The following is a 17,089-nucleotide window of genomic DNA, read 5'->3' as shown; positions in this document are numbered from 1 at the left end:
GATCGGAGATAACTAGTGTAATCTTATTATTTCTTACTTTGTGATATTTACCTGATAGTGACAGATACATTCACAGTAAGTGTCCTTTTGACATGCCAAGGGCCACCTCCTCTTTCCACTACTACAATCAGCACATTAACTTACTCTGCTGGATGATATACAGGTTTAAAGTTCATAAGCTGGGAACCTTGCCTCACTAGGATTGATCATGTCTAGGAAAAGATAGGCCATGCCACCTGATCCTTCAAATAACGAGTATGGGCGATCACCCCCGTGCATTTTTCTCTCCGATATTAGATTGTCAGCTCTGTCAAGCAGAAAACAAGCGAATGCTTTAGCCCTGTACAAGAACTGGATGTTACCCGTCAGCTGGTAGAGCGAGAGGAACACATAAGTGTTCCCACTCACGCCATGGCAAATTCCAACTCGCTTTAGCAGCCCTCGTTTCCAGACCACTTCCCCAGCATCCACAGCAGCTTTCAGAATCTCTTCATCATTGAACACCTAATCACAATAACAAGAAACCATTCAAGATAAGTGAGAGCCTTTTAACACCCTCCAATTAAGGACTTGAACCTAAAATACAGCCATGTAATTTGTTTTAGGAGTGAGATTGTAAAGATTATTTCACTGAGGACTTATGAGATAGATTTGTGCATATTCTATGGCCAGTGAATCCCATGTCTTGCATTTTCCGTGCCCCCATGCCCCATGTCATTCTAAACACGTGGCACATATGGATGGGACTAGAACCATCATTTTAGTATTTCCAATGTGAATGGGCCATGGTTCGAAAACCACTATGATTGGATAATTCCATCCCCTTAATTGGTACCTTTACAAACAAACACTAAAAGACAAAAACAAGCAATGGGTCTCATTAGATGAGGTGCGGCCCATTTATTATATGGTTTAGATGGACCAATCATAGCAATATTTAGGCTTAGTCCATAGGATGCCCGCTTCAGATTGATATACACGTGCCAAGTATATGGTGGCACAAATATGTTGTGCCTCCAAAGGTAGGTAATCCACTCACATTCTACTGATGTGCGACCTAAGTGTAGTAATCATATTTTATCCAAGAAAGCCACTATACCCAAATAGGCCAGGATATGGCATGAATATGGCATTTGACTTTGACAATTTGTATTGAAGTATTCAGCATGTTAAAATACAGGTAAGGTACCTATTTTGAAGATTTTGGAAATTCAAATTATCAGTCAAGCTAGAAAATTGGGGTTAATAAACAGTGGAGGGTTCTAACTCAGAGACTTCCCTCCCCTAGTAGATTTTACATGAAAGAAAGCAACCCAAGGGATAATTGTTAGAGGTTATTCTGCTCGTCTCTTGTAATCTTTTCCACTAATGCTTTCATCTTCCTTCCGGGTATCTTCTTTGTGGTTCTGCACAAGATCTTAATGGCTGTGGACTGTTTCAGAACTGCTAAAATCCATGAAAGTTTCAGTTTGTATTCCCATTTTTAATCATGCGTGGAGCACCTTTTGTCTCCTATATTGAGCTTAGGTTTCATACTTAGTATATGGATTTAAGCAGATTCTGTATTGCTAGTTTGCTAAACTTCCGGCAGTGAGGTGCTTTGGTCTTAGATATCAGAATCATCTACAACTTGAAGAAATGATGAGAGCATACCTGAGCAGCTTTGGCAAGAGTCAGAGCAACACCAGGTGCACCATGGCACCAATGTACCAGTCGATCTGCTTCCCTTCCCTCGCTTGAGGGGTAGTTTCCACTTGCGAAGCGATTTTGAATCATGTAGCGAAGGGTACCTTTGACAAGCGCCTGCTCTTCTGGCTTCAGTTCCATGTGCATGAGGACGTGCATGATCCCCGCTAGCCCATGAGCAGCACCCCAGTACTTCTTCCCATGCCATTCATACATCAATGGGCAGCTACCCTTGTTGGCTAATCGTATTCCATCCTTGATGATTTCCTTCACGACCGTACCCTATGAAGTGGCAATTCACACAATCCATCTTGATTCTATGAAATTATAAATCTTGGAAGACAGTATCACGGAACATGAGGTCTAATGGTGTTTGGTCGACAACTCTCTAGTTCCAAGTAGTTCCAAGGAAGGTTGATTACAACCCACCTTTTTTTAATGGAACTCAGTTTCTACAATTTTTAGTGAAAGCAGTCCCTTTCCATCCTGATTATGTCACACCATCCAAACCACGAAAAAATAAAATGTTGATGCAGGACAGTCCAGTCATCCAATGGGAGACCATAAATTGATCCCATTGCAGATTGATCAAGGATCAAGCTCATCCAAGCATCCTGATTAAATATTAAAAAAATCCAACCGTCTAGATTGATGAGCTGGACCATCCAACCATCCATGTTAACAATATCAGGGATCGGTATTGAACCAAGAAAATAGCAGGATCCCATGAATGATTCTGATAGTATTGCGAAAAGAAAAATGGTCCTATTGACCTTTGGGGGCTACAAATTCGACCACATGGCTTAAAATACCTTTGGTTGGACTATGGGGTCCATAAGTCCAACTGAATTCTTATGGACTTGCAAAAGCACATAGTATTTTGGGCGTATTTACCAACCATGCAGCCTGTATAAAGTATATGGATGTGCATACAGAGCCAATATAGTTGGTGCATAAGGAGTTTCAGTAGTAATATTAATCTTTTATTGCGAGTAGAGATATTTTAAGAGAATTCTATACGTGACCCAACAGGGTTTTAGTATTTCTTTCTATGTTGTTCCTGTATGTTGATTGGAAAAAGTGGGATCACTCAAGTGACTTTCTAGCTACAGGAATCTGAAACTATAAAAGGTGCATCAGTTGTGCTAGTCCTGGACTGGAAATTGAAGCTAAAGCAAATTTATAGCTTCGATCCCCATCAAGTTCCCGGGGAAATCTGATTGTCAAGTCGTGCTCCTGTGCAACCAAACGACCCCCAGGGAAACGTAGAAAATAATGAACCAAATGAGAAAATAAGAAATGCTTACAGTGTCAGTTGAAGGGATTGTCCCCTCGCCAATGTGTTTTTCTAAGAACAGACATGCCCACAGATATCCAGCTCTCCCATACAACAGCTCGTTTGGAACTCTTTCAGGCATCTTAATCTGTTTCAATGAGGGAAATCATCAACTACCACTTAAAAAAGTTGGTTACCATGGTAAACAATATAGTCATTTACCACAGTTTAAAATAGCTTAAAACATTCGTGGAGGTTTCGCTGGCATTTTTGAGGTTCTGTTATTAGTTGCAAGATGCTGATGCAGAAGCGGGAAGATTAACTTTCTGAAAGTCAAGCAAGTGGGGAACCAAGGGGCGCCCATCTAAAATGAATTAAATATTTCAAAATTAGTATTTACATCTACTGTTTTAGAAGAAGTAGAACAGTTCAATATTGTAAAGAATGATCTTAATGAATTAAATATTTCATTAAAAATATCGCAGTTATTCAATGACTGTGTTCATAAAAGTTCTAAAAGATTAAAGATCTAGATTAAAAAATGAACGAACTTCAATATTGTAAAGAATAATCTTGGCAAAAACATGGTAGTGGTCGTTGGTGCAAGAGCAATAGGAGTCTGGGGAACAAGAGCAGGGGCAGGACCCCGAATGGAAATGGCAGCTTTAGTAGCAGTCTACCAGATGCCTGCAGCTAAGGTTCAGATATCCTCCCTTCTTTTTTCTTTTTTTCCTTTTCTGCTTCAAAATAGGTGAAAACTAACCCAAAAGATTTATAATGAAAATGCCATTAGAATGAGTCTGGATGGAACAATCATATGATTTTCCATTGAGATATCAGAAACAATGGTGTTAATTCAGTCTATTTTCTGCCCAACATAGGGAGTTGAACAGGGGCATCATCTTGTGTTCCAAAGCGCAAGAGCTAACAAGATTTACAAGATACGGTTAGAATCCATAAACCCCCAAGAGAAGTGATGGCTAAATGAGGTAGTACATCTGACGAGGAACAAAAAATGGAACAGTACACAAGAATTACAAGGGTAACCAATAAGCATTTAGAATTCCAAACAAACAAACAAAGGTTTACTACGGCATAAATATCTTTTTCAGCTCGATAAGGCAACCATTACTAACTTTCTAGCCAACAACTTTTCAGATCATTACCGCTTTGAACTGGGATACATAGTGGTTGAGCAGTGCATGATCCCCAGCGTTCTTTGCAGCCACGGCACCAAGCGCGCACACACCAGCCCGACCACAGATTAATGTCACATGTCTGCATATACAAAGATGCACACAGTAAGCAGCAAGACGATAATAGTGCAACACCCGTCAAGGTCCACCTTCAAAACAAAATGCTCCTTCTAGAGGCTCCTTTCACGCACAATCCACAGCATATCCCAAGATCGTTAGTTATTACACCATATAGTCACCCAGGCAATGCAGATTCTTTATTTTATTTTGAAAGATCAATGCAGAGTTTTTCAATGATTTCTCATACTAAACATTCTTCAGAATCATTTTAGAGATAGCCTGGATATTGTACCTATGCAAAGATTCACATCAATCGAGTAAGATAGGTGAAAGATATATGAAATTAACTAAGAAAAAGGAGAACACAAGTACTCTGATTCTCGTGAAGCAGTATCACAAGCCCTCACAATTTCAATGCAGAGATTGAGATCATTCTTGTTCTTGGTGACTTCGTATGCTTTGAAAAGTAAGAATGCTGTCCCAAGGGAGCCAGTGTAGAGAGTGAAATCCCTTACACGCCGTCCAGCCCGTACCCAAGTCTCTTTCACAATCTGAAAAATAAATAGGTAATGAGAATGATGTAAAGGCAGAAGTCCCCAAGCCTTGAAAGTGAAATCCATTTTTCAGCATGAACCAATCTCAAGCTTTTTATGTCTGCCTTCAATGAAAATGTGACCTTCTAAATAAGAGGGTCACTAAGCCTGCAGGCATGTACAAGGCAGCTCATCTACATGCAATCATGGCATATTGGCACAAGATTCCCACTGTGACAATGCCTTGGCCAAAATATCTGGCCGGTTCACTTATTATGCAGGCAATAGGCCACAGTTTATGAGACAAATTGCTGGCTACAAAAAGTAGGCAAGGTTCTGCTCGGCCATCTGCCTATTTCTAACATTGTGGCCTAACCAACTCGTTTGTTGAACCAGATCATCAACAAGGCCAGACCCATCCAATTGATGGCTTGGATCTTGTTCCCTTATGCTTAACTGAGACATGTAGTGGCTTGTGGATGGGAACCTTGTACATGCACGTGGGCTAAGCAAACCTCTCTAAATGAAGTATCCTAAATTATACAATCCCGGTAGCTAATCATAGAACTCCAAAATGATGACCATGACAAACATTTTAGGGTTATTTTTAATAATTTCAACTTAACACGGATCTAGGTCCAATGGAACATTTTGTAAATATGGGCATCAATATGGGTATTTTAATGTGCCATCCTAATTTGTCCTATATATGCCTAAAAGTTGGAACTATGGAGGGATGTTTCAGAATCTAAAGGTTCAAAAATGATGGGATAAAAACAGAGTTTGTGGAATGCAATTTTAGCAATTTTGGTAATGATATGAGTGCAAAGTGAGGGATTAATTAATATTGATCGCCACAAAGTAACCCAAAATGACCATTTCTGATATCTTGGGTCAATAATTCATGACGACGGAGAGATTGAGAAGAATGTTGCTCATTGAATTAGAGAAGGTAGATGAAAGAGAGATGAGCTTCAGAAGTTTATGCGATCCCTGCATACCAATCAAAATGAAGGGGAGATTTTATAGGACAGCTGTCAGATCAGCCATGCTTTTATAGAACAGAATGTTAGACAGCAAAATGTTTTTATAATGAGTGTAGCTAAACAAGGATGTTGAGATAGATGAATGGCAAGGCGAGGAAGGATGGAATTAGAAGTGAATGCATTTGAGGGAACTTGGGAGTGGCCTCAATAGGAAATAATATGAGGGAAGTAGATTTAAATGGTTTGTCATATGCACTGTAGACCAAGATTTGCGCCAATCAAAAGGAGTGAATTGGTTCAAGTTAGAGGCTATAGAAGGTCAAGGGAAAGGCACAAAAGGATGTTGGTGGAGGCAGTAAGAAAAGATTTGCTAACCTATGGTTTACCTGAGGATATGGTCCTTGGTAGAGTAGAATCACAAAATAGGATTTGTGTAGCTGACCCCAATTAGTTGGGATATGGTTTAGATGATGATGATGGTGATTATGATGACGACGACGAGGATGACAATGAAGAGGGCTAGAATGTATTTTCTCTACTCAAAAATAGCTTCACAATAGATTTTTTCAACTCTATAAAGTCCTCTCCTTTTTCTTTTTTTTTTTGTTCTCATGTACGGGGATGTTCTAATGTGTAGTATGATGCCTAGTGCCCCCACTTACGTATGCATGTGCAAGGACACATAAGCGCCTGATGTGTGGTGGCATGCGCAGGCACAAAGGGCTTGGGGCACACTTTTTGCTTTGGACATGCATATCATCACAAGAGGAGAGTGGGTAATCTGTGCCAATGTAATTTGGGGGTTGGGTTTGTCTTTGTATTGGTGGGGCTTAATGGTTGTGCTATCTTTGTATTCTCTGTTGCCTTTTTGGCGCGTGCTTAATAAAATTACCGTTACCTTTCAAAAAAAAAAAAAACATGACAAGAGGATGATGATCCATTACTTATTGTGTATCCTGACATTAGCCCAAGTTAACTCGGTTTGGGTCTGAGTCCACGAGAGCACGGGGAACCCTTTCTTACTGGGTATCCTAACATTGACCATCTTGACTAAGTTCAGTTCTGAATTGAGTCCTTGTTAGGTTAACTCAGTGATCGATGCTTGTTGGGGGAGGGTTTTTTTTTTTTTCTGTTAGCTTGTTAATACACAACACTATCAGTTCACACTTCATTGTTAGCCACCCCCACTAGGGATCGATACCAAGACCTCAGTGTTGAAATGAAGTATCTTTCACCGGTCAATTAGGGTTCGACCATCGTTGACTGCATGGGTTAGTGTTGACAGTTGAGAGTCAAAACTACTGAATACCCATACTTCAAACAAAGTGTCACCATAGTGTCTACTACAACAAACAACAACCATTTCAAGGCATCCATCACATGCGCTCAAGGTCTGCATTCCTGGGAAAGCTACTTTGTTATCAAAAAATTATTCTTTTCTTACCCATACTCTCTCAAATCCATTTGCAAAAACAACTACAGCCTCGTGTTTATAGGGTTGTTCGATCGAGGTGTTTCGAGGTTTGTCTTCAGTGATGCATGATATTGAACAACAAAAATCTTCTCCAACTAGGCCCGAATTATCTTGAAGACAATTGCAGGGTTAGTTTTAAATGGCGTATCTAAAAGATAGCATGGTCCATGATTTGGGCAAGGTTAGTTTCCTATATTTTACTTCCGCTAACAAAATGGATGCATAAAAATCATGACCCACTATGTCGCAATTGATGGGGTTTTCCTCCTCAGCTCAGAGGAGAGACAGTGCAACAGGTTGAAAATTCGGAGTGTTTCACCGCGCTACTTGACCGGTCGAGTGGGCTACTCGACCGGTCGTGGGTGACGCTCGACCGGTCGAATGGGGCTCGACTCAAAGTCTAGCGACCATCTGATGATTTTTCTCTGGGGTGCTCGACCAATCAAGGGAGCTGCTCGACCGGTCGAGTGAGCCTCTTGACCGGTCGAGCTTACGCAGATTTGAGTTTGGATCTTGTGTGGACTGCGGAAATTTAAGGCTCTTTCGCAAGGGGTGCAAAAGGGAGTTTCCTAAACTATAAATAGGGGTGCCTAGGGCTTTTCTAGGTAATGCAAGAGGGTTTCCTAAAGCTTTGCAAAGGTTTGCTAAAGGGTTTAGGGCTCTCAAAGGTGTGTGTGTGTGTGTGTGTGAGAGAGAGAGAGAGGAAGCTTGTAGAAGGGAGGTTATGCTCGTGGAGGTGATCTACTGTGCAATCAACATCTCAGCGCTTCTACATCTTCGCGATCGGTGAGATCTCTCCATTTTTCTTTTATTCTCTTATTGTTTATCCACTCCTGCGTGAGTGAAAAAGGTTGTAACGTTCTACTTCATAGTGGATTGTTGATCTAGACGAGATCCCGTGGTTTTTACCTCTTTGAGGGTTTTTCACATAAAAATCTCGTGTGGTGTGGTTTATGCTTTGATTTATTTCATTGCTTTATTATCCTATAATTCTGGTATGATTTGGGAAGCTAGATCTTAAAGTTTTGTGCAAGGCCCCCAACAAAGTGGTATTAGAGCGAAGTTTATTAAACAGAGTGAGATCGGTTCTGAATTATGGAAGGTGGCTCATTAAGGATGATCAGCCTCAATGGTTCTAACTGGACCATATGGAAGGTTAAGATGAAGGATTTGCTTTATTACAAAGACTTGTATGATTCAAGCTTAGGCATATCAGCAAAAGCAAAGGATATGATAGATGATGATTGAAAGAAATTGGACCGGAAGGCTGTGGGGTTTATTAGACAATGGTTGGACGATTCCGTATTCCATCATGTGTCTACGGAAACCTCAGCCGCTAGCCTATGGCTGAAATTACAAGGGCTGTATGACAGGAAGATGGCCGGCAATAAGATTTTCTTGATACGACGACTTGTGAATCTTAAGTTCAAAGATGGTGGTTCTGTGGCTGAGCACATGAATGAGGTCAGCAATATAGTAAACCAACTCTCCGCTATGAAGATGGTCCTGGATGATGAATTGCAGGCTTTGCTATTGCTAAGTTCATTGCCTGACAGTTGGGAGACATTGGTGGTGTCTCTAAGTAACTCCGAGCCAGACGGAAAGGTATCCATGAAACAGATAACCAGTTGTCTTTTAAATGAGGAGACAAGAAGAAAGTCTCAGGGGTCTACTCAGCAAGAGGCCCTTGTGACACAGGAACGGAGGAAATGAAAGAATAGGAAGAACGGGAAGGCCTAAGATAAATCAAGAGGCAAGTCGAGTACCAGGAAAGAAGTTGAATGCTGGAATTGTGGTAAGAAGGGCCACAACAAGCATGAATGTCGTGGTAAGAAGAACGATAAGAAAGGAAAAGGAAAGGAGAAGGAAGATGAATCAGATTCCACTGCGGTCGCTTCAGATGGCGACGTTGTAGTTATTCTTTCAGTAGATCATGATGTTTGTCTTACGGCTACGAGTCAGGACACCGACTGGGTGATTGACTCAGAAGCTTCTTTTCATGCGACTCAACGCACAGACTTCTTCACAAGCTACAAGTCAGGTGACTATGGGACCGTGAAGATGGGAAATTCTGGCGTATCGAAGATCGTAGGGGTCGGTGATATTTGTGTGAAGACCGATGTAAGCTACACATTGGTTCTTAGGGATGTGAGGCATATCCCAAACATTCGCCTCAACTTGATGTCAACAGAAAGGTTAGATGATGATGGCTATGAAAGTCAGTTTGTTGGTGGGCACTGAAAGCTCATCAAGGGTTCGTTGATTACGGCTAGAGGAAAGAAGTGTTACACCCTTTACAAGGCAAGTGTCACTGTGTGCAAGGGTGGGTTGAACGTAGCGGAAGATTCAGCTATTGACATGTGGCTCAGGCATCTAGGCCACATGAGTGAAAAAGGGCTTCAGCTACTAGTGAGGAAGTGGCTCCTTCCAGACGTGACAGGTATACCTCTCAAAACCTGTATTGATTGTTTATCAGGGAAACAACATAAAGTTTCATTTATTAAATCTGTTTCTCATGTTAATAAAGTGCATGCATTAGATTTGGTTTATTCTGATGTTTGTGGTCCTATGAGGACAAAAACCTTGGGTAGGGCATTGTTTGTCACTTTTATAGATGATACATCTAGGAGGGTTTGGGTTTATGCTTTGAAATCCAAGGACGAGGTCTTTGGTGTGTTTAAATTGTTTCATGCTATGGTCGAGAAAGACAGGTAGATCATTGAAGTGCATCCGCACTGACAATGGTAGTGAATACATTGGCGACTTTCATAAGTATTGTAAGTCCCTAGGTATACGGCATAAACAGACGATTCCTAAGACCCCCCCCGCATAATGGTGTAGCTAAGCGAATAAATCGCACCATTGTTGAGAGAATCATATGCATGTTATCCCATGCGAAATTGCCCAAGACATTCTGGGGAGAAGCAATGCACACGGCAGTGTATTTGATAAACAAGTCTCCATCAACCCCGTTAAATGGAGAAGTGCCTGAGAAGGTGTGGACTGGACAAGATCCATTGTATAGTCATCTCAGGGTGTTTGGATGCAGGGCATCCGTTCACGTACCAAAGGACGAAAGGTCCAAGCTCGATATGAAGATCAGGCAGTGTGTGTTCTTGGGGTACGGTGATGAAAAGTTCGGTTACAGATTGTGGGATCCGATCGAGAAGAAGCTCGTCAGGAGCAGAAAAGTAGTTTTCTTTGAAGATCAGTGTATAGAAGACATTGGTAAGCCAAAGAAGAACCAGCCTAGTTCAGGTGAGCTAGAGGACATGAATTCGGTTATTCCTCCCAAGGTGCCTGATGACGGAGGAGTACAGCAAAATACAGAGGACAAGGGAATTCCTACAGAAGATGGACTGGGGGAGCAGCCCCCACTTGATCCACCTATTGAACCACAGGTGAGGAGGTCATCTAGAGACAGGCAATCTTCCAAGAGGTACTCGCCATATGAGTACATTATGCTGACTGATGGGGGAGAGCCAGAAGATTATTCTGAAGCCCTAGCCGACGAGCATAAGGGAGAGTAGTTGAAAGCTATGCAAGAGGAAATGAAATCCTTGCATAAGAACAACACCTATGATATAGTGAAATTGCTTAAGGGCAAGAAAGCTTTGAGTAACAAGTGGGTGTTCAGAAAGAAGGTTGAGTAGAAAAATTTACAGACGAGGTTCAACGCCAGACTTGTGGTGAAAAGGTTTAATCAGAGGAAAGGCATAGACTTCGAGGAAATATTCTCACCAATGGTAAAGATGATATCCATACAGATGTTGCTTGGGTTGGCGGCTAGCATGGATCTGGAGATAGAGCAGTTAGATGTTAAAACTGTCTTTCTCTATGGTGACCTGGAAGAAGAGATCTACATGCACCAACTAGAGGGGTTCGAAGTCAATGGCAAAGAGCATATGGTGTGTAGGCTGAGGAAGAGCTTGTATGGGCTGAAACAAGCTCCACGGTAATGGTACAAGAAGTTCGACTCGTTTATGTTGAAGCATGGGTATGACAGAACGAAGTCGGACCACTGCGTGTTTACACGCAAGTTCTCAGATGGTGATTTCTTAGTTATGCTTTTATACGTTGATGACGTGCTTATCATGGGAAAAGACAATAAGAAGATCGACAGGCTAAAACAAGAGTTGGGCAAGTCGTTTGGGATGAAAGACTTGGGCCTGGCTAAACAGATCTTGGGAATGGATATAACACGTGACAGGAGCAACAGGAAGCTTTGGCTGTCACAAGAGCGGTATATTGAGAAAGTCCTAGAGCGGTTCAATATGAATACAGTGAAGCCGGTCAGCACTCCACTGGATGGTCACTTCAGATTGAGCGACAGGCAGTGTCCCAAGACGAAGACAAATGTGGAAAAGATGCAGAAGATACCTTACGCGTCAGCTGTAGGAAGCTTGATGTATGTTATGGTGTGTACACACCCAGACATATCATCTGCAGTTGGTGTTGTCAGCCAGTATCTTGCCAATCCTGGCAAAGAGCATTGGGCAGCGGTGAAATGGATATTGCGGTATCTAAGAGGCTCATCCAGGTTGAGCCTATGCTATGGTGACGGAAAGTTAAAGGGCTACACAGATGCAGATATGGCAGGCGACATAGACTCCAAGAAGTCTATATCAGGGTTCATGTTCACGTTTGTAGGGGGAGCGTTTTCTTGACAGAGCAAGCTACAGAAGGTCGTAGCATTGTCGATGACAGAGGCCGAGTACATTGCAGTCACAGAGGCATGTAAAGAGATGTTTTGGATGAAGAGGTTCCTACAGGAACTTAGCCTGAAGGAGGAGCAGCACGTGGTTTATTGCGATAGTCAAAGTGCTATTCACTTGAGTAAGAATCCAAGTCAGCACTTTAAGTCGAAGCACATAGAGATTCGGTATCACTGGATCAGGGATACTTTGGAACAGAAGGTGTTACAGCTTGAGAAGGTCCACACGGACGATAATGGGTCAGACATGATGACCAAGGCTTTGCTCAAGGGCAAGTTTGAGGTTTGCAAAAACCAGACTGGCTTAAAGAAGGTGAATTCCTCCTGAGTTGGAAAGGGAAAGATTTGATGGGGTTTTCCTCCTCAGTTCAGGGGAGAGACAATGCAGCGAGTTGAAAATTATGAGTGTTTCACCACGCTGCTCAACCGGTCGAGTGGGCTACTTGACCGATCGTGGGTGGCGCTCGACCGGTCAAGTGGGGCTCGACTCAAAGTCCAGCGACCATCTGATGATTTTTCTCCGGGGTGCTCGACCAATCGAGGGAGGTGCTCGACTGGTTGAGTGAGCCGCTCGACCGGTCGAGGACTCGGCTCGACCAGTCAAGCTTATGCAGATTTGAGTCCGGATCTTGTACGGACTGCGGAAATCTGAGGCCCTTTCGCAAGGGGTGCGAAAGGGAAATAGGGGTGTCTAGGGCTTTTATAGGTAATGCAAGGGGGTTTCCTAAAGCTTTGCAAGGGTTTCCTAAAGGGTTTAGGGCTATCATAGGTGTGAGAGAGAGAGAAAGAGAGAGAGGAAGCTTGTAGAAGAGAGGTTATGTTCGTGGAGGTGATCTACTGTGCAATCAACATCTCAGTGCTTCTACATCCTCGTGATCGGTAAGATCTCTCCGTTATTCTTTTATTCTCTTATTGTTTATCCACTCCTACGTGAGTGAAGAAGGTTGTAACGTTCTACTTCATACTGGATTGTTGATCTGGATGAGGTCCCGTGGTTTTTACCTCTTTGAGAGTTTTCCACGTAAAAATCTCGTGTGGTGTGGTTTATGCTTTGATTTATTTCATTGCTTTATTATCCCATAATTTTGGTTTGATTTGGGAGGCTAGATCCTAAAGTTTTGTGCAAGGCCCCCAACAGCAATGCCTTCTTACAAGATGGATTTGAATACTATGAACCAATAACAAGTGGCACCATACTCCAATGTCTTGGCTTTCAATGAGTTCTCAGATAGGAGCTTTGCTTCTTCGGCCTTTGCCATGGGATCTCCACGGTAGTTAAAAAGTTCCTTCCCTTTTATCTACTTTGCTCCTGTGATATTTGTAAGAGACTCTTCTTGAATCCGATGCATTGAATGCATTTTCTCCTCTTCCGCCCCTTCCACAAGAAATCCCTACTCAACCTCTTCAATCTGCTCAAAACCAAAACCGGACAATTGAAGAGAGACGTACAATATAGAGGAAGATTGATAAAGCAGCCATGATTAGTGTGAGTCTCCCTCCCAAGGACAAAGTCAGCTTTTCTACTTGAAAAGCTTCCTTTCAACCCTTTCTATTACCATAAAATTGGCAGGTTTTTCAATGTACAGAGAAAGCCCAAGATAAATCATTGGGAACAAACCGGGCCCACACTTGAAAATCCTCACTAGGTTCTCCACCTCCTCCTTGGAAATGTGCATTCTGGCTACATTCACTTTTAGACTAAGATGGTCCAAACCCACCATGACGCAACCATATGTGCATATCAAGTTGGTTACACAATTTAACCCACTAAATTTAATATGGACCATTGGTCAACTTCATCTTTTAATCTTCCATCCTTTTGCATCAAATCCAGCATATAGAATTCTCCAGTCAGCTGGATCTTTAGCTACAGACATCCATATTGATTGGGCCCACCTGATGATCAGTTGGGAGGAAGGTGTTCAACTTCATCCTTTAATCTTCCATCCTTTTGCATCAAATCCAGCATATAGAATTCTCCAGTCAGCTGGATCTTTAGCTACAGACATCCATATTGATTGGGCCCACCTGATGATTAGTTGGGAGGAAGGTGTTCAACTAAAGACTAACATCTTTAGCTACAGACATCCATTTACCAGTCACTTAAGTTTCTGGCCTCTATACTTCATCAATGACTAGGTTTCCAAGAAAGCCATCTTGCGAATGTAAGAAACCCAACCGAAGAAATCAAGTTTTGATTTTCCACCATTCGCCCACCACCGAAACACAAAAAAAATGCAGACACTATTCGATTCATTCCAATTCAACCCAATTAAGTGCTACTTAATGACTACAGAAATGTAAATTCTATGTCCATCAATATTCAAACGATAAAATTGTTGGATATGGGCATGTGGGGGCAACCACTAGTGGGTGGGCCCCACACAGTTTTCCGAATATCTCAGTGGGTATGTGACGCAGGGATGAACGTGATGAGGACGATCACCATCTTCCTCAAGGATAACTACTCCGAATCCACGGAGCTTCTCTGGACTCCTCACAGAGACTTCTCGAATCCACGAGGAAAGAAAGCAGAAAATAGAAATAAATTCTAATAAATTCGAAATTGATTAATTGATAATTGATGATCCTATAATGTGTGTCCTTACACCATTAATATAGAAAAAAATAAACTAAAATTCGTAATTACCAAAAATAGCAAAATTCTAACTCTAATAAAAATCCTAATTCTAATAAAACTCTTCTAAGGCCTAATTTCTATAAATAAAAATTGCAAATAAACTTTCTCTAGAAGAGTCCTAGTATAACTAAAAGTTATTTCTAAAAGGAAAGAAAATCTAAAACTCTAAAAAATATTAAAAAATTCGGAATTACTAAAAATAGTAAAAATTTTCTAAAAATTCGTTTTTGAACTGAAAGCGCACGTTTTCTGACAAAACGGACAGATGTGACCCACTTTGTGGGTCGGTTCACCTCGGATGGCCCGTTTCAGTAAAGATTGATAGGTTGCACGCCCCATAACGATACCCGGATCAAAAGTTATGGTTAATTCACCGTCCATCTTCTTTTGGCTCAACCATGTTGGGAACGTATCTGTGATACGTTCTACATCAGTATGCATTTTTCCATTTTTCTCTCAAAGTTTTGAAACCAAATTCAAACATATGATAGAAATAAGGCAGTGTTTGATGTGATAGGGATAAGCCCCATTGTATCCCAACTCTTCCTAATCCTCTCGGTTCGCCATTCCTCAGTAAAGGCGTCTATCCGAGTAAAATTCCACGGAGAGAATCAAGAGGAATTACGAGAGAATATCCATTATCATTAAGCTGCCTCTAGATGATCTAAACCATTGATCATGTCCAGTGGCCATCCTGACAGTCAGATAAAAGGGGTGATTAGCTCATTTCCACTCCCATAGTAGTTTGGGGGGGATGGCTAGACATGAGCAGTCCATCTTTTGCTTTGTTTGAAGATCCCTAAGATCTCGTAGATACCGTCAGATCCTGCAGGCCCACCCATACGAGAATTTCACAAACAGACAAGTACTATGTAAGTACCAAAAAAATAAGTGGTTGTAGATACCGTCGGTATGTAATCTTAGCCACTAATGTCAAGAGACCTTCGAAAAAATCAAAGAAAAATCAATGGTTGACTTTTTTTCTGAAATTAAAAACAAAAATCGAAAGAAGGGTACCTTATCTTTGAGGTCGAGAGCGGATTGCAAGAATTTCTGAGCAACTTTGGGGTAGGGAAGTTGGAGAAGTTCGGTGAGAGAAGCCTTTCCTCTTTTTACGCTTTCTTCCGTTTCCGTTACGAAATCCGGCATTTCGTTCGGAAAGTATCGGTCTGTCATCTCTCTCCGCCTCTCTCTCTCTCACCCTCTCTCTCGCCAGCTGACTGTAGTGAGAATGCTGGTATCCCTCTGCTTTCTTTCGCGGCTATGATGTAAAATGACAGAAATGCCCTTCAATAGTCCTAAGTCATCTGTCTATAGTACACCTGGAAGGCTGATGTTCGAATCTGATCCGTTCATACAGTGGGACCTATCATGGACGGCTTACGCTTCAGAAGTACTAGCTACTGGACAACTTTATCCGTTCGATCGGTGTACACCTGGATGATCATATCGTTACACCACTGCCACGTGGGCAAATTTGGGTTCTTCGAATCCACGGATCGTCTTCGTACGTGAGAGGAGTATGCACGTCAATACATGCAGCTCCGTCCTGATGGAGCAATCGGATTGGGTACTGAGTTACTCAGTACGCTCTTATCGTACTGAGTAAACTCAGTTGGGCCCATCTTGAATGTATTTGGTCTAGCTACACCGTCCATTCGTTTTTGCATCTAATTTAAGGAGTTGAGGCCAAAATTGAAGCATATCCAGATATCAAATGGATCATACCATAGGAAACAGTGGGGATAATGATTTCCACCGTTGAAACTTTTTCAGGCCCTACAGTGATGTTTGTTTTTCATCCAACCTATTCATAAGATCATATGGACATGGATGAAGGCAAACGGAAAATATAAGCTTGATACAAAACTTCTGTGGCCGCCAAGAATTTTTCAACAGTGGACTTTCAATTCAACACTTTCCTGTAGTGTGGTACATTTGAAATTATATATGCTTCATTTTTTGGCTCAGGCCCTAAAATTATCTGGTAAAATGGATGGAAGGAGAGGATCGTATGCATAAATCATAGTAGACCACACATAGTTTACTCAGTATGCGAAGGAGCGTCTGGCACAGAGTATTAGATGGGATTAAGTGGCATAGAATTGCGTTTGGGTCCGTACAATTCATCATTTGGAGAAGAGGAAAAGGCCGTGATTAGGTGGAATAGAATTGCATTATCTGATCCAATGCATGAATTCTCTGGATTTTGAAATCCATTGCACATGTGGGCCTCACATTGATGCAAGCATTTATCCATGCCATCCATTCATATACACCGTTTTCACCGACATTTTGATTATATATGCGTGCAAGTGAATGACATTGCTGTGAATTTAGTCCATTGATTATAATTCCGTGATCGACTAAATATGATTTTGCTTAACCCCTTATTTTCGGTAGCAGAAAATTTATCCCATTGGAGGGCGACAATGCCATGGTATTCCCATTACATGCAATCGTTGTCCATTAATGATGTTAATCTCATTTATTACAATTCAATTTCATTCAATTCAACTGACC

General features: G+C 41.7%; 1 protein-coding gene across 1 annotated transcript; it reads right to left on the bottom strand.

Annotated features, from left to right (window-relative positions):
* LOC131230804 (lanC-like protein GCR2) lies at positions 1 to 15,802 on the bottom strand. Its single transcript, XM_058226794.1, has 6 exons — positions 15,584 to 15,802; positions 4,591 to 4,769; positions 4,129 to 4,240; positions 2,994 to 3,110; positions 1,654 to 1,968; positions 1 to 504 (listed from the first exon to the last, which is right to left on the bottom strand). The coding sequence occupies exons 1-6, from the start codon at positions 15,740 to 15,742 to the stop codon at positions 166 to 168; spliced, it is 1,221 nt and encodes a 406-aa protein (XP_058082777.1). The 5' UTR covers positions 15,743 to 15,802; the 3' UTR covers positions 1 to 165.
* Between the last annotated feature and the right edge of the window lie 1,287 nt (positions 15,803 to 17,089).

The sequence above is a fragment of the Magnolia sinica genome, chromosome 17, assembly GCF_029962835.1.
Source record: "Magnolia sinica isolate HGM2019 chromosome 17, MsV1, whole genome shotgun sequence".
In the NCBI taxonomy this organism is placed as follows: Eukaryota; Viridiplantae; Streptophyta; class Magnoliopsida; order Magnoliales; family Magnoliaceae; genus Magnolia; species Magnolia sinica.
This window is presented reverse-complemented; position numbering and strand designations above follow the sequence as displayed.